Source organism: Diceros bicornis, chromosome 28, assembly GCF_020826845.1.
Source record: "Diceros bicornis minor isolate mBicDic1 chromosome 28, mDicBic1.mat.cur, whole genome shotgun sequence".
NCBI classification, from domain to species: Eukaryota; Metazoa; Chordata; class Mammalia; order Perissodactyla; family Rhinocerotidae; genus Diceros; species Diceros bicornis.
The window spans coordinates 44,001,212-44,024,131 of record NC_080767.1 but is presented as its reverse complement, the minus strand read 5'-3'; the positions used below and the strand labels follow the sequence as shown (position 1 = coordinate 44,024,131).

At 48.4% G+C, this 22,920-nt stretch overlaps 1 protein-coding gene across 8 annotated transcripts in view; it reads left to right on the top strand.

Annotated features, from left to right (window-relative positions):
- Nucleotides 1-22,920, top strand: part of PNPLA7 (patatin like phospholipase domain containing 7) — an 82,321-nt gene that overhangs the window by 33,463 nt on the left and 25,938 nt on the right. For all 8 annotated transcript variants that reach the window (XM_058524631.1, XM_058524633.1, XM_058524632.1 and 5 more), the window contains 6 exons: nt 8,221-8,298; nt 10,190-10,395; nt 11,909-12,040; nt 12,695-12,818; nt 13,425-13,538; nt 22,110-22,179. In XM_058524631.1, coding sequence (XP_058380614.1) covers nt 8,221-8,298; nt 10,190-10,395; nt 11,909-12,040; nt 12,695-12,818; nt 13,425-13,538; nt 22,110-22,179 — 724 coding nt within the window. The remainder of the gene's footprint in view (nt 1-8,220; nt 8,299-10,189; nt 10,396-11,908; nt 12,041-12,694; nt 12,819-13,424; nt 13,539-22,109; nt 22,180-22,920) is intronic.

Sequence of the window (22,920 nt, the reverse complement as noted above, 5' to 3'; positions counted from 1 at the left end):
TCACAAGAAAATTGAGGAGAATGTAGAAATTTCCCATAGAGGCCCCCTGTCCGTACACATGCACAACCTCGCCCATTATCAACATCCCCCACCAGAGTGTCCATTTATTACAACTGATGAACCTACAAGTCGTTATCACTCAGAGTCCATAGGTTACACTGGGGTTCACTCTTGGTGTTGTATATTCGGTGGGTTTGGACAAATGTATAATGACACGTGTCCATCATTATGGCATCATAAAGAGGGTTTTACTGCCCTAAAAATTCTCTGTGCTCTGTCTCTTCATCCCTGCCCCCCTAACCGCTGGCAACCACTGATCCTTTTACTGTCTCCATAGTTTTGCTTTATCCAGGATGTCATATAGTTGGAATCATATAGTATGTAGCCTTTTCAGAGTGGCTTCTTTCACTTAGTCATATGCATTTAAGGTTCCTCTGTATCTTTTCATGGCTTGATAGCTCATTTCTCTTTAGTGGCTGAATAATATTCCATTGTCTGGATGTACTACAGTTTATTTATCCGTTCACCTACTGAAGAACATCTTAGTTGCTTCCAAGTTTTGGCAATTATGAGTAAAGCTGCTGTAAATATCCGTGTGCGGGTTTTTGTGTGGACCTAGATTTTCAACTCTTTTGGGTAAATACCAGGGAGCACGATAGCTGGATCATATGGTAAAAGCATGTTTAGTTTTGTAAGAAACTTCTCAGACTGTCTTCCAAACTGGCTGCACCATTTGGCATTCCCACCAGCAATGAGTGAGAATTCCTACTGCTCCACATCCTCACCAGCATTTGGTGTTTTCAGTGTTCTGGATTTTGTACATTCTTTTTTTTTTTTTTTTTTTTTGTGAGGAGATCGGCCCTGTGCTAACATCTGCCAATCCTCCTCTCTTTTTGCCGAGGAAGACCGGCCCTGGGCTAACATCCGTGCCCATTCTCCTCCACTTTTATATGGGACGCTGCCACAGCATGGCTTGCCAAGCAGTGCATCGTGCGTGCCTGGGATCTGAACCAGTGAACCCTGGGCCGCCGCAGCGGAGCGCGCGCAGTTAACCGCTTGCGCCACCAGGCCGGCCCCTGGATTTTGTACATTCTAATAGGTGTGTAGTGGTATCTCATTATTGTTTTAATTTGCATTTCCCTGATGACTTGTGATGTGACATCTTTTCATATGCTTATTTGCTATCTGTATGTCTTCTTTGGTGAGACTGTTATGGTCTTTGGCCCATTTATTTATTTTTGTGTGTGTGTGTGAGGAAGATTAGCCCTGAGCTAACATCTGTTGCCAGTCCTCCTCTTTTTGCTGAGGAAGACTGGCCCTGGGCTAACATCTGTGCCCATCTTCCTCTACTTTATGTGGGACGCCTAGGTCCGCACCTGGGATCTGAACCTGTGAACCCCGGAAGTGGAGCGCACGAACTTAACCACTATACTACCGGGCCGGCCCCTTTTCCCCATTTTCTAACCAAGTTGTTTGGTTTCCATATTATTGAATTCTAAGAGTTCTTTGTACGTTTTGGATAAAAATCCTTTATTAGATATGTCTTTTGCAAATATTTTCTCCAAGTCTGTGACTTGTCTTTTCGTTCTCTTGATGGTGTCTTTCACAGAGCAGAAATTTTTAATTTTAAAGGAGTCCAGCTTATCATTTCTTTAATGGATTATGCCTTTGGTGTTGTATTTAAAAAGTCATTGCCCAACCCAAAGTCATGTAAATTTTCTCCTGTTATCTTCTAGAAGTTTTATAATTTTGTGTTTTACATTTAGGTCTATGATCCATTATGAGTTAATCTTTGTGAAGAGTGGAAGGTCTGTGTCTAGATTCATTTTTTGCATGTGGATTTCCAGTTGTTCCGGCACCATTTGTTGAAAAGGCTATCTTTTCTCCATTTTATTACCTTTGCTCCTATATCGAAGATCAGTTGATTATATGTATGGCTGGCTCTCTTTTTGGGTTCTCTATTCTGTTCCATTGGTCTTTTTGTCAGTATCTCACCAATACCACGCTGTCTTGATAACTGTAGCTTTGTAGTAATTCTTATAGTCAGATAGTGTCAGACTTGTGACTTTGTTCCTCTCCTTCAATATAGTATTGGTATTCTGGGTCTTCTGTCTCTTCATATAAACTTTAGAATCAGTTTGTCAATATCCACAAAATAACTTGCTGGAGTTTTGACTGGGATTGCATTGAATCTATAGATCAAGTTGGGAAGAACTAACATGATGACAATATTGAGTCTTTCTATCCATGAACATGGACTGTTTCTCCAATTATTTGGTTCTTTGTTTTTTTTCATCAGAGTTGTGTAGTTTTCTCATAGATATCCTGTACATATTTTGTTAGATTTGTACTTAAGTATTTCATTTTTTGGGGTGCTAATGTAAATGTTGTTGTGTTTTTATTTTCAAATTCCACTTGTTCATTGCTGGCATATGGGAAAGCAATTGACATTTGTGTATTAACCTTTATCCTGTAACCTTGCTATAATTGCTTATTAGTTCCAAGAGTTTTTTTGTTGATTATTTTGGATTGTCTACATAGACAATCACGTCATCTATGAACAAAGATAGTTTTATTTCTTCCTTCTCAATCTGTATACATTTTATTTCCTTTTCTTGTCTTATTGCATTAGTTAGGATTTCCAGTATGATGTTGAAAAGGAGTGGTGAGGGGGCATCCTTGCGTTGTACCTGATCTTAATAGGAAAGCTTCAAGTTTCTCACTGTTAAGTGTGATGTTAGCTGTAGATTTTTTGTATATGTTCTTTATCAAGTTGAGGGAATTATCTATTTCTAGTTTACTGAGAGTTTTTATCATGAATAGGTGTTAGATTTTGTCAAATGCTTTTTCTTCCTCTATTGATAGGATCATGTGATTTTTCTTCTTTAGCCTGTTGATGTGATGCGTTACATTAATTGATTTTCGAGTGTTGAATCAGCCTTGTGTAACTGGGATAAATCCCACTTGGTTGTTGTGTATAATTCTTCTCATTTGTTGTTGGATTCAATTTGCTAATGCTTTCTTGAGAATTTTTACGTCTATGTGCATGAGAGATATTGGTCTGTGGTTTTCTTTTCTTGTAATCTCTTTGTCTGGTTTTGGTGTTAGGGAAAGCCTGGCCTCGTAGAATGAGTTAAGTAGTATTCTTTCTGCCTCTATCTTTTGAAAGAGATTGTAGAGAATTGGTATAATTTCTTCCTGAAATATTTGGTAGAATCTACCAGTCAACCCATCTGGTCCTGGTACTTTCTGTTTCGGAAGGTTATTAATTGTTGATTCAATTTCTTTAATAGATATAGGCCTATTCAGATTATCTCTTCTTGTTTGAGTTGTGGTAGATTGTGTCTTTCAAGGAGTTGGCTCATTTAATCTAGGTTATCAAATTGGTGGGCATAGGGTTCTTCATGGTAGTCCTTTATTATCCTTCTAATGTCCATGGGATCTGTGGTGATGTCCCCTCTTTCATTCCTTTTTTTTTTTTTTTTGTGAGGAAGATCAGCCCTGAGCTAACATCCATGCCAATCCTCCTCTTTTTGCTGAGGAAGACCGGCCCTGAGCTAACATCTATTGCCAATCCTCCTCTTTTTTTTTCCCCTTTTTCTCCCCAAAGTCCCAGTAGATAGTTGTATGTCATAGTTGCACGTCCTTCTAGTTGCTGTATGTGGGACGCTGCCTCAGCATGGCCGGACAAGTGGTGCGTCGGTGCACGCCCGGGATCTGAACCCAGGCCGCCAGTAGTGGAGTGCATGCACTTAACCACTAAGCCCTGGGGCCGGCCCCACCCCTCTTTCATTTCTGATGTTAGTAATCTGTGTCTTTTCTCTTTTTTCTTAGTTAGCCTGGCTAGAGGCTTATCAATTTTATTGATTTTTCCAAAGAACCAGCTTTTGGTTTTGTTGATTTTCTCTATTGATTTCCTGTTTTCAGTTTCATCGATTTCTGCCTAACTGATTTCTTCTTTTTGTTTTTTCCTGAGGAAGATTAGCCCTGAGCTAACATCTGTGCCAGTCTTCCTCCCCTTTATATGTGCGTTGCCGCCACAGCATGACTGACGAGTAGTGTAGGTCCGCACCTGAGATCCAAATCTGTGAACACTGGGCCACTGAAGCAGAGCATGCCAAGCCTAAGCACTACGCCATGGGGCTGGCATCTTCTGCCTAATTGATTTCTATTCTAAATTTTGTTTCTTTTCTTCTGCTTACTTTGGGTTTAATTTGCTCTTCTTTTTCTAGTTTCCTGAGTAGAAGCTTAATTATTGATATTAGATCTTTCTTCTTTTCTAATCTGTGCTGTCAATGTTATAAATTTCCCTCTAAGCACTGCTTTTGCTGGATCCCACAAATTTTGATAAGTTGTTTTTTCATTTTAATTTAGTTCAAAATATTTTCAAATTTCTCTTGAGATTTCTTCTTTGACCCATGTGTTATTTAGAAGTGTATTGTTTACTCTCCAAGTATTTTGGGGTTTTCCAACTGTCTTTCTGTTATTGAATTCTAGTTTAATTCCACTGTGGTCTGAGAGCAGATATTGTACTATTTCTATTCTTTTAAATTTGTGAAGATGTTTTTTATGGCCCACAACCGTAGTCTATGTTGGTGAATGTTCCATGTGAGCTTGAGAAGAATGTGTACTCTGCTGTTGTTGGATGAAGTAGTCTATAGATGTCAATTGTATCCCGTTGATTGGTGATGCTGTTGAGTTCAACTCTGTCCTGATTTTATGCCTACTGGTTCTGTCCATTTCTGAGAGAGGGGTGTTGAAGTCTCCAACTATAATAGTGGATGTATTTATTTCTCCTTGCACGTCTATCAGTTTTTGCCTCACATATTTTGATGCTCTGCTGTTAGATGCATACACATTATGTATTGGATTGTTGTGTCTTCTTGTTTTTTTTTTTTGTGAGGAAGATCAGCCCTGAGCTAACATTGTACCAATCCTCTTTTTGCTGAGGAAGACTGGCCCTGGGCTAAGATCTGTGCACATCTTTCTCCACTTTATATGGGACCCCGCCACAGCGTTGCCTGCCAAGCAGTGCATTGGTGCACACCCGGGATCCCAACCCGGGCCGCCAGCAGCAGAGCGCGCGCACTTAACCGCTATGCCACGGGGCCAGCCCCCTGTTGTGTCTTCTAAAAGAACTGACCCCTTTGTCATTTATTATGCAATGCCCTTCTTTATCCCTCGTAATTTTCCTTTCCTGAAGTCTGCTCTGTATGAAATTAATACAGCTTCTCCTGCTTTCTTCTTATTTGTGTTAGCATGATATATCTTTCTCCATCCATCTACTTTTAATCTATACTTGTCTTTATATTTAAAGTGGGCTTCTTGTAGTCAATATATGGTTGGATCTTGTTTTTTTAGCTACTCTGACAATCTTTGTCTTTTAATTGGTATATTTAGACCATTGATGTTTAAAGTGATTATTGATATAGTTGGATTAAGACCTACCATATTTGTTACTGTTTTCTATTTGTTGCCCTTGTTCTGTGTTTCTATTTTTATCTACCACTCTTTTTCTGCTTTTTGTGTATTGTTTTTTTTTTTTTGCTTCAGGAAGATTGGCCCTGAGCTAACATCTGTGCCCATCTTCCTCTATATTTTGTATGTGGGTGACTGCCACAGCATGGCTGCCAACAAATGGTGTAGGTCTGTGCCCAGGAACCAAACGTGGGCCACTGATGCAGTGCACACCAAACTTAACCACTAGGCCACAGGGCCGGCCCCCTGCTTTTTGTGATTTTAGTTGAGCGTTTTATATGATTCCGTTTTCTCTCCTTTCTTAGTTTATCTGTTATACTTCTTTTTTTAGTGGTTGCCCTATAGTTAGCAATGTACATTTACAGTTAATCCAAGTCCCCTTTCAAATAACACAGTGACATCATAAGAAATATATATATTGGTTTCTACCCCCAGTTCCTGACCAGAGCTCCTGAATCCCTTGGAATTTCCTGGGTTATAGGAAATGAGAAGACTCTTCATGGGCTCCTGGATGGGGGGCTAGTCACCAGAAAGACAAAGCCATGGTCAGAAGCTTGGAACTTTTAGCTCCACTCCCATCCTCCAGGGAGAAGAGAGGGACTGGATATTGAGTTAAAAATCTGTCATGCCTATGTGATGAACCCTCCATAAAAATCCCTGACCTTTGGGGTTTGGAGAGTTTCTAGGTTGGTGAACACATCCACACTGGGAGGGTGGCACACCCCAGCTCCATGGGGACAGAAGCTCCTGTGCTCAGGACCTTTCTGGACCTCACCCTATGTACCTCTTCATCTGTATCCTTTATTATATAATAAACGAGTAAATGTAAGTAAATATTTCCCAGAGTTATGTGAGCCATCCTGGCAAATTATTGAACCTGATGAGGGAGTTGTGGGAACCCTGATCTGTAGCCAAGTTGGACAGAAGTATGGGTGACATGGGGACCCTCTGCTTCAGACATGGGTGTCTGAAGTGGGGGCAGTCTTGTGAGACTGAGCTCCTAACCTGTGGGATCTGATGCTAACTCCAGGTAGTTGGTGTCAGAACTGAATCCTACGACACCCAGTTGGTGTCCAGAGAGTTGGAGAATTGCTTGGTGTAGGGAAAACCCCACACATTTCGTGTCAGAAGTATTCAGTGTGTAGAGAAAAAGAGATTCTTCCTTTTAAACACTATATCACTTTGTGGGTAGTGTAAGTACCTTGTAATAGCAAAATAATCATAAATCCTCCGTCTGGTCCCTTGTATCATTACTGTCATTCATTTCACTTATGTATAAGCATACATAATCTAATACATTGTTGTGTTTTTATATTGAACAAACTTACCTGTTAGATCAGTTAAGAATAAGAAAACTGAAGAGTTTTATTTTATCTTACTTTCCTTCTTCAACACTTTTCCTTTCTTTATGGAGATCTGAGTTTCTGACCTATACCATCTTCCTTTTCTCTAAAGAACTTCTTTTAACATTTCTTGCAAGGCAGGCCTACTGGTAACAGATTCCCTCTGTTTTCATTTGTCTGAGAAAGTCTTTATTTCTCCTTCACTTTTGAAGGATAATTTCACAGGGTACAGAATTCTAAGCTGGTGTTTTTTTCTCTCAACTCTTTGAATATTTCAGTCCACTGGCTTGCCTGCATGGTTTCTGAGAAGTAGGATGTAATTCTTACCTTTGTTCCTGTATAGATAAGGTGTTTTTACCTCTGGCTTCTTACAGGGGTTTTTCTTTATCTTTGACTTTTTGTAATTTGAATATATGTCAAGGTGTAGTTTATCTACTTGGTGTTCTCTGAGCTTCCTGTGGTTCGGTGTCTGACATTAATTTCAGTCATTAGTGCTTCCAATATTTCTTCTGTTTCTTTCTCTCTTCTGTTTCTGGAATTCCCATCAGGCATATGTTACTGCTTTTGTAGTTGTCCCACAGTCCTTAAATATTCTGTTCTATTTTTATCAGTCTTTTTTCTGTTTGCTTTTCAGTTTTGGAGATTTCTGTTGACATACCTTCAAGCGCAGAGATTCTTTCCTTAGCTGGAGCGACCTGGATGCCTGGTTGAAAAGGCTGGTCCAATGCACTCTGTGCTTCTGACCTGGAGCGTGTAGCTTGTATGGAAAAGGGCTTCCCACCCCCATGTTCTTGCCAATTAGGCCAGCACTATTCATTAAATAAATTGTCTTTCTCACTTAAATGAAATCTTCTCTTTGTTACATAAGTTCACAAAAATGTTGGTGTGCATTTCCTTTTTTTTTTTTTGGCTGGAGAAGAGTCACCCTGAGCTAACATCTGTTGCCAATCTTCCTTGTTTATTTCCCCTCTCCAAAGCCCCAGTACATAGTTGTGTATAGTTGTAAGTCCTTCTAGTTTTTCTATGTGAGCCGCTGCCACAGCATGGCTACTGACAGGCAAGTGGTGTGGTTCTGCACCTGGGAACCGAACCTGGGCCACCGAAGCGGAGCACACCGAACTTTAACCATGAGGCCATCAGGGCTGGCTCTGATGTGCATTTCTGATTTTCTCTCTGTCCCACCATGTTTTATCTGTCCTGTGCTGATATGACCAGTTTGATATCAGTGGCTTTACAGAGTGCTCTGACATCTGCTGTGTCCCTCTTTGTGATCAGTCCTCAGAAGATTTTCTGTATTTTGTGGCTGTGTGGCTCTGCCTCTTGTGGAGCCCAGGTGCGGCCTCCATTTGAGGTCGTTTCTCTGTGCTCCTTGTGTTGACCCCTGCGTTTCTGTTTTTAGGACCCTTCGCTGTTGGATGGCCGGGTGACGCTTCTCCATGTCCCTGGGGGCACGGTGGTGTCGAGGCAGGGAGACCAGGTGAGCGAAAGGCTGTGGGGTTCAAGGGAGGAGTCACCAGGGCTGCCCAGTCCTGTAACCTGGCCCTGGATGGAGCTTGGAGGAGGCATCCTGACTGTGGTCCAGCCTGGGCGTGTGCTGGATGCACAATGCAGGGTCTGTTGTCACTGTTCCTGGAGGGGCTCTTTCCCTCCAGCTTGTGAAGGTGTCTGCAGACATGTTGAGGATCACTGAGCCTGTCCTCTTCATGGGAGTGTGCACATTTCCACACCCAACGTACGCACATACACATGCATATTTACCTTAGAGTCATCACTGAGCTCACAAAGTCAGGTGCAGAAGAAATAATTTTGTTTTCTCAGTTTTCAAACCCAGATACAGATGAAAAATAATTTTGTTTTTCATAAATGAACCTAATTTCTGATTGTGAGAACCTCACCCTGCGAGGCCAGCAGAGATAATCTCCAACACCTCTGTCCTCCTGGGAGCTCGTCTCTCCTGGGTGTTGCCTTGTCTGAGGTGTCTCTCTTTGTAAGAGTTGCATTCTCTCTGGCCCCTGCATTAGCGTGTTGGAAAGTGTTTTGTTTAGTTTGCTTTTAAAGCAGCCTTGCTGGGAGAGCAAACCGAGCCTGGGTCCTCACTTCTGTGCCACTCGTCCTCTGGAGCAACACCATAGGGGCCCAGGTGTCCACAGCCGGCCGCCACAGTGCTGAGCTGAGTGCAGACGCAGGGCGGGGCTTGGAGGACAGACCTGCCCAGGCAGCAGGAGCCTGTGGGCACCGGGATGGGAAGACGCAGAAGCCCCAGCCCGGTGGGGAGCTTGGCAGCTTCAGGCCTCCTGGGGACTCTCACTGACACTTTCCCACAGACATTGGCGACACTTGTCCTCTCTCCCTCCTTCTCTTCCCTTTCTCTTTTCTTTTTTGTCTTTACCATGATCAAGAAAGGCTTTTCCTTTTCCTCGGAGGAAGCACACTGCTGACTCTCCTGCAGTAGGTCAGTCTGGGCCATCTGGCTGGGAAAGCCTCTCCTCCCGTAGCAGGCCTCAGTCCTCTCCAGAGCACTGAGCACCCAGGTGCCCCTCAGAGGCTGCAGCTGGAGCAAGAGCTGGCCTCTGTCTGCCCCCGAGCCTCCGAGACCCTCAGACAGCCCAGAGCCCATGAAGCGCAACTGAGCCCCGCTGATTTCTGCCGCACGGGCGCTTTTCTGCACAGACCAGAGAGATGTCGTCCAACTGGGAAGATTTGGCAAGAGGCCATATGATGGACACACATCAGTTGTGGTTGGCATCCGGCTGCTCACATGGGCGTATTTGCAGACGTTGCACCCAAAATGCCTGTGTTGTGTGAGCGGTGGCGTGGTGTGGGGAGGGGTCTGCTGGCTGCTGTCAGGTGTCCACCCCATCCAGGGGCAAAACCTGTCAGGGCTGCATGGAGAGGGAAGGCAGTGCCCCTCGGAGCCGCTCCGTGCCACTGTCACCTGGGCAAGCAGGGACTCGGGGCCTGGGAAAGGCCCGCCCAGCAGCAGGTGTGGCAGCGCAGGCCGACCAGCGTGCAGGCTGTGGGCTGCTTTTAAGGGAGAGGTTATGTCATTGTCTCTGGTGAATGTTGAGCTGATCACATATTTGTGTGGACAATTAAATATGTCAGTGCCGAGATGGAAAGTGTGTGTGTCTGGCTAGGCTCTCTGCTGTGGACCTACTGAAAAAATTAATCTCCTGTGATGGTAATTAAATGATAAAACTGTAGACACTGCTGAAATGTTTCCAACGAAACTCTGTGCCCAGGGCAAGTTATAGGAGACAAAACAGGCAAAGGAGATGCGAGCAGCTCGCCTGGCAGCTCCTTGGCTGGGCCTGCTGCAGAGCCCTGGGCCCCGTGGCGTCCCTGGCTTATGCCTCTCATTTTGTCAGGATGTGAACATCCTCTTTGTGGTCTCGGGGCTGCTGCACGTGTACCAGCAGAAGATTGACAGTGAGGAGGACACCTGCCTGTTTGTCACGCGCCCTGGGGAGATGGTGGGACAGCTGGCTGTGCTCACCGGCGAGCCCCTCATCTTCACCATCAAGGCCAACAGGGACTGCAGCTTCCTGTCCATCTCCAAGGCACACTTCTATGAGTGAGTCCCACCGCCCTGCCCTGCTGTGATCTAACCACCGGGCTCCTGCTATACCATGTAAGACCAGGCTCCCCTGTGTGGCACCTGCGTGGCCCTTTGAGCTCGTTCGTGTCACGCAGTCTGTCGTGCCTGTCCTGGGGCCCATGCTGGGCACCTCACAGAGGTCCTGCCCCTTGCCCTGCTCACACTTGAGGAGATAGGAGTCCAGGGAGAAAGGCAAGGACAGTGGGGTGAGACATGCAGGAAGGGATGTCGTGCTGCGGGGCGGCTGCCATGCCTCTCTGCCTCTGGAAGCCAAGGTAAACTTGGGCTGCTTCTCAGGAAGGTAGTTAGTCTGCATCATCTCCTAGGCTGGATGTAAACCCTGGTAAACCCCACCCAGTCCCTTCAGGCCCAGATGTGTCCTTGGCCTGCTGGGGAAGCCTGGGGCCGGTCCCCTGCCTGATCCCTCTGTGTGTGTGTCATCTGTGTGTGCTTGTGTCTGTGTGTGTGTGCTCACAGCGTGAGACCCTGATATAGGCAGTTCCTGCCCTGCAGACATCCTCCAACTGATGTCCTGAGGAATCTCATCCCACCCCGGGGCTTTATGTACCACATTCACATCTCCCAGCAAACTTCCCTCCTGAGTCCAGGCTCGTGTGTCGGGCTCCATCTTGACGTTCCCCTGTGATGTCTCAGGGGCTTCCATAATCTGACGTCCAAAGCACAGCTTCAAATTTTCCCCCAGTTTGCTGCTGCTCCCAGTTTTGTGATCTCAGCGACTGGGAAACTCCACCTGCCCCTGGCTCAGGCCTAGGTCCCGGAGTCACCCCAGCCCCCGCACTCTCCCTTGTCAGTCCAGCCTGACTGCAGCCAGTGAGCTGACCGCTCCCCCCTGCTGCTGCCTTCTTGAAGCCTCCACAGTATAGTGGAGCACCCTGCTTCTGCCTTCACCCTCAGCAGCTTGTTCTCCCACGGCAGCTAGGGAGACAGGCTGATCATGTTCCTGCTGGCCAGAGCCTGCCAGTGACTTCCATCATGCCCAGGATCGACCCGGCACCTTTCCTTTCCTGGCACAAGGCCCCGTATGATCTCTGCCCACCAACCTCTCGGTCACATCCTCACTCCTGTACCCTCCACTTGGCATCCTCCCACTCTTCCCGCTCTAGTGTTCATGGGTTGGTCATGGGGCCAGGGACTTTGCATCCCACGGCTGGTGTTGGGTCCTTATGCATGGCCTGTGCTCTGAGGACATCCGTGGGGTGGGCAACAGCCTGGAGAGGGGCTCTGAAGACTTTTCCAAAGCCGCTGGCCATGGGCACACACAGGCTGCGATGGGGCAGGTGACTGACCGAGTGCTGTGCTCTGTCCTAGCCTGTGGCCGGTATCTGCATCACCAGCTACATGGTGTTGTGCTTTGATAAGTGGGCTGTGGGTCCTGCCTACTCTCGAGTCCTGTGGCCTGGAGCGAAGGGGAGAGCTGGCAGGATTGGTCAGAGGACGTGAGGGGAATGACTCTGGGCTGGCTCTGCAGGATCATGCGGAAGCAGCCGACGGTCGTTCTGGGCGTGGCACACACCCTGGTGAAGCGGGTGTCTTCCTTTGTGCGGCAGATCGACTTTGCGTTGGACTGGATGGAGGTGGAGGCCGGGCGTGCCATCTACAGGTGAGGCCCGCAGGTGTGCAGGTTTCTCTGTCAACTGCATTGTCCTGACTGAAAACGGGCTGACGGACAGAGCTCAGGTAGGGTGGAAACTGTCAACAGAAGGGTGAGTTTCCTCTGGCTCTGCTCCCGGAGGTCGTCACGGGAACATGCTTCGTGGCCTCCTGGGTTTTGTGCACACATACACATGCTCAGACACACACTTTTCCACGGGCGTCTTTCCGTGTCAGTACACACAAATCCACACCATCCTTTAAGATGGCCAACAAAAGCAGTGTTCGGACAGTATTTATGGAGTTGCTCTGTGCTGAAGGTTTCCCCGTGACCTCAGCGGGCGTCCTTAGTTCCACTCACAACAACAGCTGGATTCAGAGCTTCACACGTGCCCAGTCAGACAGACCTGGGTTATCACTATCAATTTTCATGGTCCTTAGTTACAAAAATTGAAACTAAGGAAGTTTTAAATATTTAATTATTTATTTAAAAATCACAATAAACCTTTTACATGGTGGCATACATATTTTTTAATGGAAAATATATTTTCCAAAAGAAAACAATTTCGTGAGAAGACTGCATTCTTTTTTTTTTGCCACCTCGGGTGGCCAAGAGCTTCCCAGCCGGTACCCCGCCTGCTCCCAGCAGCCTCTGTCCCCACAGGCAGGGGGACAAGTCGGACTGCACCTACATCGTCCTCAGTGGCCGGCTGCGCTCAGTGATCCAAAAGGACGATGGCAAAAAGCACCTGGCGGGGGAGTATGGCCGCGGAGACCTCATCGGTGTGGTAGGGCTGGGCCCCTCCCCCCATGCCCTGCCATCAGGGAGACCCCCTCATCTGGAGTGCATGCCTTTCCTCGGTGGCCCGAGTGCTGCACCCGCAGTTTTCAGGTGGCTTGCTTGCTCTCAGCCTGGGCTGCAGCACTAGGGGTGGAACAGCCGCAGGAGTTGCCTCCCAAAGGTCTCCAGGGAGAGTGGCTGGCTGGGCAGAGGTGGAGGTTTGGGAGCAGCCCCTTCGCCCTCCCTCAGGAGAACGTGCCTGTCAAGGTGGTTCCTTCGAGACCCTTGTATGTAGAATGAAGCCCTGGCTGAGGGACAGCTGACTGACCTCTTCTCGGTGCCTGACAGGGCAGCCTGTCTGGGGGTGCTGGGGGCCCCTTTGGCCTCTCGCAGGTTCCATTGCTACTGACAGCATGCCCACTTGCCAGCTCTCACTGACGCTTCCTGCACCACCTCAGGGGGGTGGGTGAGCTCCTCTTCCTCCCCTTTCTCACCTGCACACCACATTCTAGAAGGGTGTGCTCTGCCCTCCAGTTCTGGGTGCAACCAGCTGGGCCCTGCGGGGCTAGTGGGTGTAAGCAGTGCGGCCCCAGCACGGCAGCTCCTTTTCCAGGTAGAGACGCTCACCCGCCAGGCCAGGGCGACCACAGTGCATGCTGTTCGGGACTCAGAGTTGGCCAAGCTTCCGGCAGGAGCCCTGACATCCATCAAGCGCAAGTACCCTCAGGTAAGGGCTCCTGCTCTGAGCTGCGCTAGGGAAGCAGGACGTTCAGGTGGTGAAATCATGATTACCAAGCAGTGGGCTGCCTCCTGTCTAAGAGCCAGAGTGAGGTAGAGATTGAAACATAACCTGGAGCAGGCAGGTTTCATGGTTTGAAAAGAAATGTCAGCATGGACTAGCCCATAGGGATGAGGGCCTCAGGGCAGGTGGCCTGGGCACAGGCAGGAGGTGGGAGCCATGTGTGGGAACCAAGCAAGTGAAGCCTGCCTGGCGCTGCCGTGTTCCCACCACTTCCCCCTAGATGAGCCATCTCACAAGCGATATTTAAAACCAGTCAGGTTGAGGGATTAGGGTTAGAGTTAGGGTATTTACAAGCAGGAACACGACACGATAACAGTGCGGTTTTAGGTGGTGTGGGAGCTTTCCTACTGTGCAACTCAGGAGAGGTGAAACTGAAATTTGGAGGGGCAGATGCAGGCTCGGGCTCTGGTGGTCAGTTCAGGCAGCAAAATGAGGGGAGTTGGTCCTACTTGGCGGGTAGTTACTGTGGCTGGTTTTCTGGTATTTACCTCCCTGTGTCTAGGTGATAAGAGTGTAGCCAAGGAAATGGGAGAGCCTCTGACCTCAGAGGTGTGGAGGAGGTGGGATGGGGCTACTCCTGGACGGAATCAGCAATTGGGCTGCCTGAGAAAGGATGGCCGAGGCAGCTGTGAAGGCTCAGGCCTGCTCCATCTTTATTAGCATGCATGCACATGTTGTGCGTGTCTCCGTTCTAGAACAATGGAAAATCTCCCAGTTTATTTTTGAAGTTAACATGACTCTAACACCAAAAATTGATAAAAATAATGCAGAAAACTTTTAATCATTTCTCTTAATACCATAGCTATAAATACTCTAAATATTAGCAAATCAACTATAAAAATATGTTTGATTCGGATTTATTCAAGGAATATTAGTCAAGTGTTGGAAAATTATTAAAATATGCTTGATTATGGCAAAAGTTAAAAGCGAAGCCCCTTACGGTTGTATCAAGACATTTGACAAAATTCAGCTATTACTAATAAACACTTTAAATAAATAGGAGTGAAAGGAGACCATTTAAATATAACAAATACTGTTTATTCCAGACCACCAAAGCCCAAAACAAGACAGACTCCTTAGGGGCCAGCCCGATGGTGTAGTGGTTAAGTTTGCGTGCTCCACTTGGGCAGCCCGGGGTACGTGGGTTCGGATCCCGGTTGTGGACCTACGCACCGCTTATCAAGCCGTGCTGTGGTGGCATCCCACACATAAAGTAGGGGGAGACGAGCATGGATGTTAGCCCAGGGCCAGTCTTCCTCAGCAAAAAGAGGAGGATTGGCAACAGATGTTAGCTCAGGGCTGATCTTCCTCACAAAAAAACAAATTCATCCATTATTTCATCTTAAAAGATCTTTATTTGAGCCCAAAGAGTTGCAATTCAGGACATGCGTGCTATGGTGACCCATAGGCATATCCAACAAACAAAGGAAGGAGTTTACTTTTATAGAGAAAAAGGGGGAGAGGCAGGGGCTGCTCTAAAGGAAAAGCCCACTGGGGGAGAGAAACAGATCAGGGTGGCAAAGGCTTCTCCTTGGCTGAACTGTAGCATTTCTGATTGGCTGAGCTGTGGCATTTCTGGTTGGCTGAGCTGCAGTGTTTCTTTCTTTTTTTTTTTTAATTTTATTTATTTTTCCCCCAAAGCCCCAGTAGATAGTTGTATGTCATAGTTGCACATCCTTCTAGTTGCTGTATGTGGGACACGGCCTCAGCATGGCCGGAGAAGCCGTGCGTCGGTGCACGCCTGGGACCCGCACCCCGGCCACCAGCAGCGGAGCGCGCGCACTTAACCGCTAAGCCACGGGCCGGCCCTGAGCTGCAGTGTTTCTGATTGGCTGGGCTGTTGCTGGGCGGGGAGAGAAGTCTTCCCTCAGTAGTAAATAATTGTACTTCCTGTTTGGAGTGATTGACAGTGTGTGATGGGGCAAGAGCTCCTGCTGCAGGCCTTTCCCGTCCAGTTTAGTTGAGGTTTCTCTAACTCATGTCACATTCTGTACTTCCAATCCCCAGGTAGAAATGGAAATGGAGCAGCCATCCCAGTTAAAATAGCAGAGTTCTTGAGAGTAAGATCAGTCAGACAGACACGGGCTTCTTAGGCAGGCCGCAGGGTCCCGTTGCGGGAAGTAGCTGGAGGCCTTGCTGCGTCCTGCGTGGGCGGGCCCAGTTCCATTACAGGGCAAGTCTTTCCAGTTGGAAACCAGGTAAGGGATTTTTTTCTTGGACGGTGTAGGGGGGCTTCCCTGGGGAAGCAGACCTTGGGGCCAGCTGGCTCTGACACCAGCACCCAAACAGCAGCATCTACGGGAGTCTTTGCTCCGGGCCGCCCCAGTCCCCCTGACGGGGCCACGGCCCTGGCGAGGGTAGAGGGCTGGAGACTCTCCCCTTGATGTGCTGCGCGGTGCTGGCTCCTGCATTCACCCTTCCGTCTCTGGGCCTGGTATCCCTGTAACGATAACTCCAGGGCTCTGTCTCCAGCCTTCTGGGGTCATGGGGGGACCTGATTGGTGATTTTCTCATTTATGCTTCTTTCCATGTTGATGGTCAGTGTTTCCTGTAAGGAAAAGCTTTCTGCTTTCCCCATGTATTTGTTCATTGATTTCGTGTGTCAGTGTTGACTCAGGAGTCTTCTTTTATTATTAGATGGTTTCTAATCTTTTCCTGTTGTCAACCTACAAATACAGAAACCAGTTTGAGAGGCGAAGCGTTTATTTGGGATCAAAGAATTTCAATTCGGGAAGCACAGATTCAGGTAGGAACCCAAATAGCGTCCTGCTAGGGAGTAAAAGTCAGGGGCTTTTAGAGGCAGAGAAGGGAAGTTGTATTACAAAGAATGTTAATTGAAGTTGGAGGCGGAGAGCTGGTCTTGGCTAAACATTGATTGGGTATTGACTATCTTCAGAAAGCCAACCATCCTCAGTCTTTGTGATCAGGATGTCTGTTCTCCTGCTGACTTCTTAAACAATTGCTTGTAAAACAATTGCTGTTTTGGCCCAGTTCAAAGGTTTGGCTCAGTCCAAGGTTCAAGACAGCAGGCAGTTTCTCTGGAAAAGCAGCTCTGACTCCATCTTAAAATGGCTCCACTATAGTTGATTTTGACACTGTCATCTTTCATGTGGATGTTTGTATCCCAAATTTGGCCCCTGGGGGCCCCTAGGGCTCATTCTGATTTCCTCTTACATTCCCTACCTCGGCCCTGGTGGCTGTATTTCTGTTTGGAGCCCTGGTCCCTTTGGTGGAGCTGGGTGCTGGGGGTGCTGGCCCACTCAGTGGGCCCAGCAAGGGACCATGGCAAGGGACTGAGGTGAGCATCTCCCCTCCAGTAGTGAGAATGTCTGCTCCCACATCCTGACCCATTTATTTATGAGCGTGTGCAGCCCCTCCCTCAGGACCACCCCCCTACTGCCGCAGAATCTCACTGTCACCACCCCCTAAACAGACACTCCCACCCCAGACCAGGCTGCTGCTGTCCCCTCACACCCACATTACTTCCAGTTCTCATGACCCTCTTCTCCCTGTGCCCACCAGACCTGGGCTGGGGGCTGCCATGGAGTGGGTGAAGCCCCTAGACATTTCCAGGAGAGGGCCCAGTCTCGTCGCAGCCCACCCAGCCCCACTCACCCTCCTGAGACTCACCAGAGGAAAGCCCCCTGCTTCCCTCCCTTGGCCTATGGCTTGTGGGGTGACCAAGACTCAAATCTGAAGGCCCTGCTAATGGCCCTTAAGCACCAGGAGACCCCAGCAGATGGCAGAGTGCTTGTCATGGTGGCCAGGGCCAGCCCGTGTGCCACCAGGAGCTTTGGGGTCACGGGGAGCAAGGGCAAGCAGGCCCATGTTCTGCCTGGGGGCCACAGCTTCAGAGCGGCTGCTGGTTTGGAGGTTAGCACATCCTGCAGGGTGGTGCCCTCGTCATCAGGAAATACCTCTCAGCTTGTGCTTCAGCTGCACCTCTCAAGGCCACTGCATGCCGTGTGACGTGGTACTGTCCTGCCAGTAGCTCTGGGTGGTGCAGTGTGGGGTGGGGCCCCTGGGGCCCACGGTCGTAATCAGCCCCTGGTTTTGGTTGATGCTCTGCAGAGTCAGCCACTTTGAGAGTCCTCAGATGGGGGCAGAAAAGGCCAACCACCCTTGGAATGGGTATCGGTCCTGCCGAGGCAAGCGCTGCTGTTGGGCCTTCGTGCCAAGGACAGAGGCTGGCCGTGCTCCTATCAGCTGCCTCTTCTGTGGGTCTGCTCCCTGCTGGGCCCAGGAAAAGATCCTCTGCTCACACCCACTCCCTTGAGGGTCCCCAGACCATCCCCATCTCCTTGTCTCCAACCTTCCAGTCCTGCAACTTCCCGCCTTCTGCCTCGGCGCCTTTCTGTCTGCACAGTGGGGCCAGGGTCTCCTCGCCCTTTGGGGGATCATCCTCAGAGGGGGCTGTAGCTGTCCACTTTCAGCTCAAGCCAACACCCAAGCTGACCAGGCAGCCAAGCTGGAGTCTTCCTTCCTCCTGTCAGCAAGTTGAGCGGCAGCCCCTGGGTGTAGTGTGAGCTGTTGGAAGAGTTGGTGCAAGAGGGGCCTGTGGGGCTGGGCCCTGACTTGTGCAGCTCACAGGAGCCCTGAGCCAGACCTCAGGCTTCTCCGTCACACAGCCGGTTGCTGCTGGGCTGACCAGTGACACTCGGGGCACAGTGGGCACGTGCTCAGAGCAACCAGGTGGGGGCTGCCCTGGGATGGCGTGTGCTCTCCCACAGGCGTCCAGCCTTGCCCTGGACTCTGGGCCGCTCAGTCTGTGGTGGGCTTGCCCCTGGCCCTTCAGCACAGGGAACCACCGGCCACACAGCCCCGTGGTGGGGCTGCTCCCAGTCAGCCCCTGTCCCACCCTCAACCACCACTGGCCACTTTCTGTCTGTTCTTGGATTTCATATAAATGAAATAATACAGAATGCAGTGTTTTGTGTCTGGCTTCTGTTGCTGGATTGGTATCTGAGGGATCCATTTGTTCTGGGTGTTGCTGGCACATTCTTTTTATTGTTAGGTAGTATTCCACTGTGCACCACAGCTCCTTCCTCCATTCTCCCTTGATGGATACTTGGCTTGTTTCCAGTTTGAGGCTATTATGAAAAGGCTACTAAAAATGTTCTTGTATAAATGTTTTTATGGCACATTTTTTTTAATTGGAATTTTATTTTTATCTTGTATAACATTTGGGGGTAATTTGATGATTCCTTGTTAGTATCGGGACCAAGGCTCCTTCTGTTTTTTTTATTTTATTTTATTTTTTTTGTGAGGAAGATCAGCCCTGAGCTAACATCTGCCAATCCTCCTCTTTTTGGTGAGGAAGACTGGCCCTGGGCTAACATCTGTGCCCATCTTCCTCCACTTTATATGGGACGCCGCCACAGCGTGGCCTGCCAAGCAGTGCATCAGTGCGCGCCCAGGATCTGAACCGGCGAATCCCGGGCTGCCACAGCAGAGCGCGCACACTTAACCGCTTGCGCCACTGGGCCGGCCCCAATGGCACATTTTTCTTTTCTCTTGGTAGCTACCTAAGAGTGGAATTGCTGGGTCATAGGGCAGACGTATTTAACTTTTTTGTGTGTGTGTGTGAGGAAGATCATCCCTGAGCTAACATTCATGCCAATCCTCCTCTTTTTGCTGAGGAAGACCGGCCCTGAGGTAACATCTATTGCCAATCCTCCTCCTTTTTTTTTTCCCTTTTTCTCCCCAAAGCCCCAGTAGATAGCTGTATGTCATAGTTGCACATCCTTCTAGTTGCTGTATGTGGGATGCCACCTCAGCATGGCCGGACAAGTGGTGCGTCGGTGCGCGCCTGGGATCCAAACCCGGGCCGCCAGTAGCGGAGCGCGCGCACTTAAGCACTAAGCCATGGGGCCGGCCCCCCCGTATTTAACTTTTAAAGAAATTGCCAACCAGTTCTCCTGAGTGGTCGTGCCATTTACAGTCCCCCCACAGTGCTCTGCATCATCACCTTGGGGTGAATATCTCCCCTGATATTAGCCGTTCTTTTGGTAGGAAATGGCATCCCATTGTGGTTAAAATTTGCATTTCTTTGATGACTAATGATGTTGAGCACCTTTTCATGTGTTCATTGGCCTATTTTGAACCATTTTCACATTTTGAACCTTTTTCACTTGATGTACAAATGATCACTTTTTAAATTAGCTTTAACTTAGAATTATTATTAATTCGTAATTGTGATAATTATATCATGGTTATGTTTTTAAAGGCTCTTTTAGAGATACAAATTCAAATATTAATAGATAAAATGCTGTGTTTGGGATTCGCTTCAAAATTTTTCGTGTTGTGTGTGTGAAATGAGATGGTAGAAGCTGGGTGATGGGAGGGTGGGGTTTGCTGTAGTCTTCTCTCTGCTTTTGTGTATGTTTGACATTTTCCATAACAAAATGTGGTTTTTTAATTAGCTCTAATTAACAGGTTGATGCTAGATTAGTTGAATATAAACCAGACTCCTTTTTAGCTTCTGTTTTGGACCACTCTGCTCAAACTATTTTTTGTCTCACATCCTAAAATTTGGAGAGTTTCACTTGCATCTTCAATGGGTCTTGGGCTCCAGCATCCAGGGGGTAAAAGAGTGTCTCTGAGTTAGCTTGCAGGGGGAGGGCTAGCTGGCAGGGGCTAGGGGATGCTGGTTCTTGGAGCATAAGGTCTCAGCCAGCTGTTTCCAGAGTCAGTCCTAGAGCTCTTGGCGGCAGACAGTCAGGAAGCAAACCAGAGGCTGAGGCTTGGGGAGGCAGAGTGCAGGGTGTCGACGCAAATAATCCATAATCAACCTATAAATCAAAATTGGGGTGAGTTTATTATGAGCCAGGTTTGAGACTATAGCCCAGGGCCTTCCTTCCTCAAGGGCACCAAAGAAGTGGGGTGTACAGAGTGGTTATATACTGTCTTGGAACAAAGAGCATACACACCATAGGACAGGAATATCTCTTTTACTACTGTCACAAGATGCTTACCTGGAGCAGCAGGTTGGTGGTCAGCAGGTCAGTGGTCACAAGGTGAGCACCGCAGGTTTGATAATTTATCCTTAGTTTCCAGGAAGAGATATTATCCTTAAAGAAATGCCAATATAGGGGGAAGTTACATCCCTATCTTTAAGGGCAGCATTCTTGTCTTTGGGACATTGTAAATGTTTAAAGCAGATGTACAATGCACACTCAACAGGCCATGTCAGCCCCTTTTGGAAAAACAAGATCAGGCCAAATTAGTTTTAAACCAAGTGGCTTCCTCATATGCTCCAGTATGTCCTATTGCTTTTGATTTATTTATCAAGGGAGAGAAGCAGCATTCGCCTCAGGAGCAGTAACAGAATCACCTCATCAGTGTTTGTTGTCCTAGATAATTTCAGTTTTATTGAAGCTGACAGCAGCTTCTCTTTTCAAGCTGACCCTGCACTGCGTTTAAGAGTCACAGTAGTAGGCTGTCTGTACAGAACATCCTCTGTCATGTTGTAAACTTTAGCAATTAAAAAACATTTAACTCACTTTATTTTTATACAAAAGCATTTAAAAGTAAATTACAGATATTTTGACATTCTAACTTTAAATACTTTGGTCTGTGATTCTAAAAATTTAGTATTAAGATAACCAACAATAGCATTATTATATTGTCAACTTAAAAAGCAAATTTGCCTGTTTCATTCTCAAAACAAGTTTATTTAGGAATAGCCAAAATAATTGCCATTCAGGATGTCCAAAGGCAAACCTGGAGAACAAAGGAGGGAGCTGCTTTTATAGAGAAAAAGGGGGAGAGGGAGGGGCTGCTCTAAAGGAAAGTCCACTGGGGGAGAGAAACAGAACCGGGTGGCAACGGCCTCTCATTGGCTGAGCTGTGGCGTTTCTGATTGGCTGAGCTGTGGTGTTTCTGATTGGCTGGGCTGTTGCTGGGTGGGGAGAGAAGTCTTCCCTCAGTAGTAAGTAGTTGTACTTCCAGTGGGCCATGGAAGTCTCAGTCTCTTCCTGTTTGGTGTAATTGAAGATAAGTACTGGGGTGAGCGCTCCCCCTGCAGGCCTTCTGGGTCCAGTTTAGTTGAGGTTTCTTTATTAATTTTCACAATATTTAAAATGTAGTATTTCCTGCATATCATGTAATGCCCTGCCCATGTCCCACCCTGGCCAGGTGCTCAGGAAGGAGTGGTGAGCTCTTGGCTTTGGGGAAGCCCCTCCTGGCCTGAGGGACGACTGTGCTGTCCTGCCTGCGGGGTCGTCGTGGCTTCCCGTGGTGGTGTCCCAGTGTTGCTGCTCTGGAAGTCAGAGGAGAGGCTGACGGGCGCAAGGTCACAGGGCACGTGCCCCTCACACCTGCTGGCCGCCCTCAGAGTCAGGTCCCACCTCCCAGGACCAGACAGCTGGCCCCATCGCCTGCCCAGGCCCAGAGCATTTTAAAGCCATAATGGTTTAGAAAACGTGGGTTCAAGGTACTCTGCTTTTTGGTTTAAAATGTGTGGTTTGGGGGTCTCTGTTCTTTCTCTGCCTCCAGGTTGTGACTCGGCTGATTCATCTCTTGGGAGAGAAGATCTTGGGCAGCCTTCAGCAGGGAGCTGTGACAGGTGGGTCCCCCAGGCCTGGCACCTGAAAGCCATGCCCACCCTGTCCTGTGCCTGCCCACTTCACTCAGAGCCCTTCCCATCTCAGAGCCCCGCCCACCTCGCTCAGAGCCCCTCCCACCTTGCTCAGAGCCCCGCCCACATCTCTCAGAGCCCCACCCATCTCACTCAGGGCCCCACCCATCTCACTCAGGGCCCTGCCCACTTCACTTAGAGCCCCGCCCATCTCACGAGCCCCAGTCACTTCATTCAGAGCCCTGCCCACCTCACACAGAGCCCCGCCCACCTCACTCAGGTGTCTGCCCATCTCACTCAGGGCCCCGCCCACCTGACTCAGGTACCCACCCATCTTGCTTAGAGCGCTGCCCCCCTCACTAGTACCCTGCTCTGAAGAGGAGGGAGGAGGAAGGGGAGGGGGTAGAGCCCCTACCATCCCCACCTCTGAGCTTGGGGGAGGCTCCTTGGGTTGTGGCAGTGTGGAAGAATTTGCTGAAATGCGTGTGGGTGTGGCAGCACTGGGGGGAAGCTCTAGTCTGTGCTCACTCTCCCCGTGTGGTGGTCGGCTCACCAGACAGAGGCAAAGGAGTAGTGCCGATGGCGTGACCTGTGCTGAGCAGCAAAGATGATGACAGTTCTCGAGTGTTGGAAGTTCTTCTGTCTCAGCTTGCTTATCCTCTTCTAGTTGTAAGTCTGAGAAAGTGCCTTTTTCAGGAGGCACTCACTGTGAGCTCTGGGCACACTGGC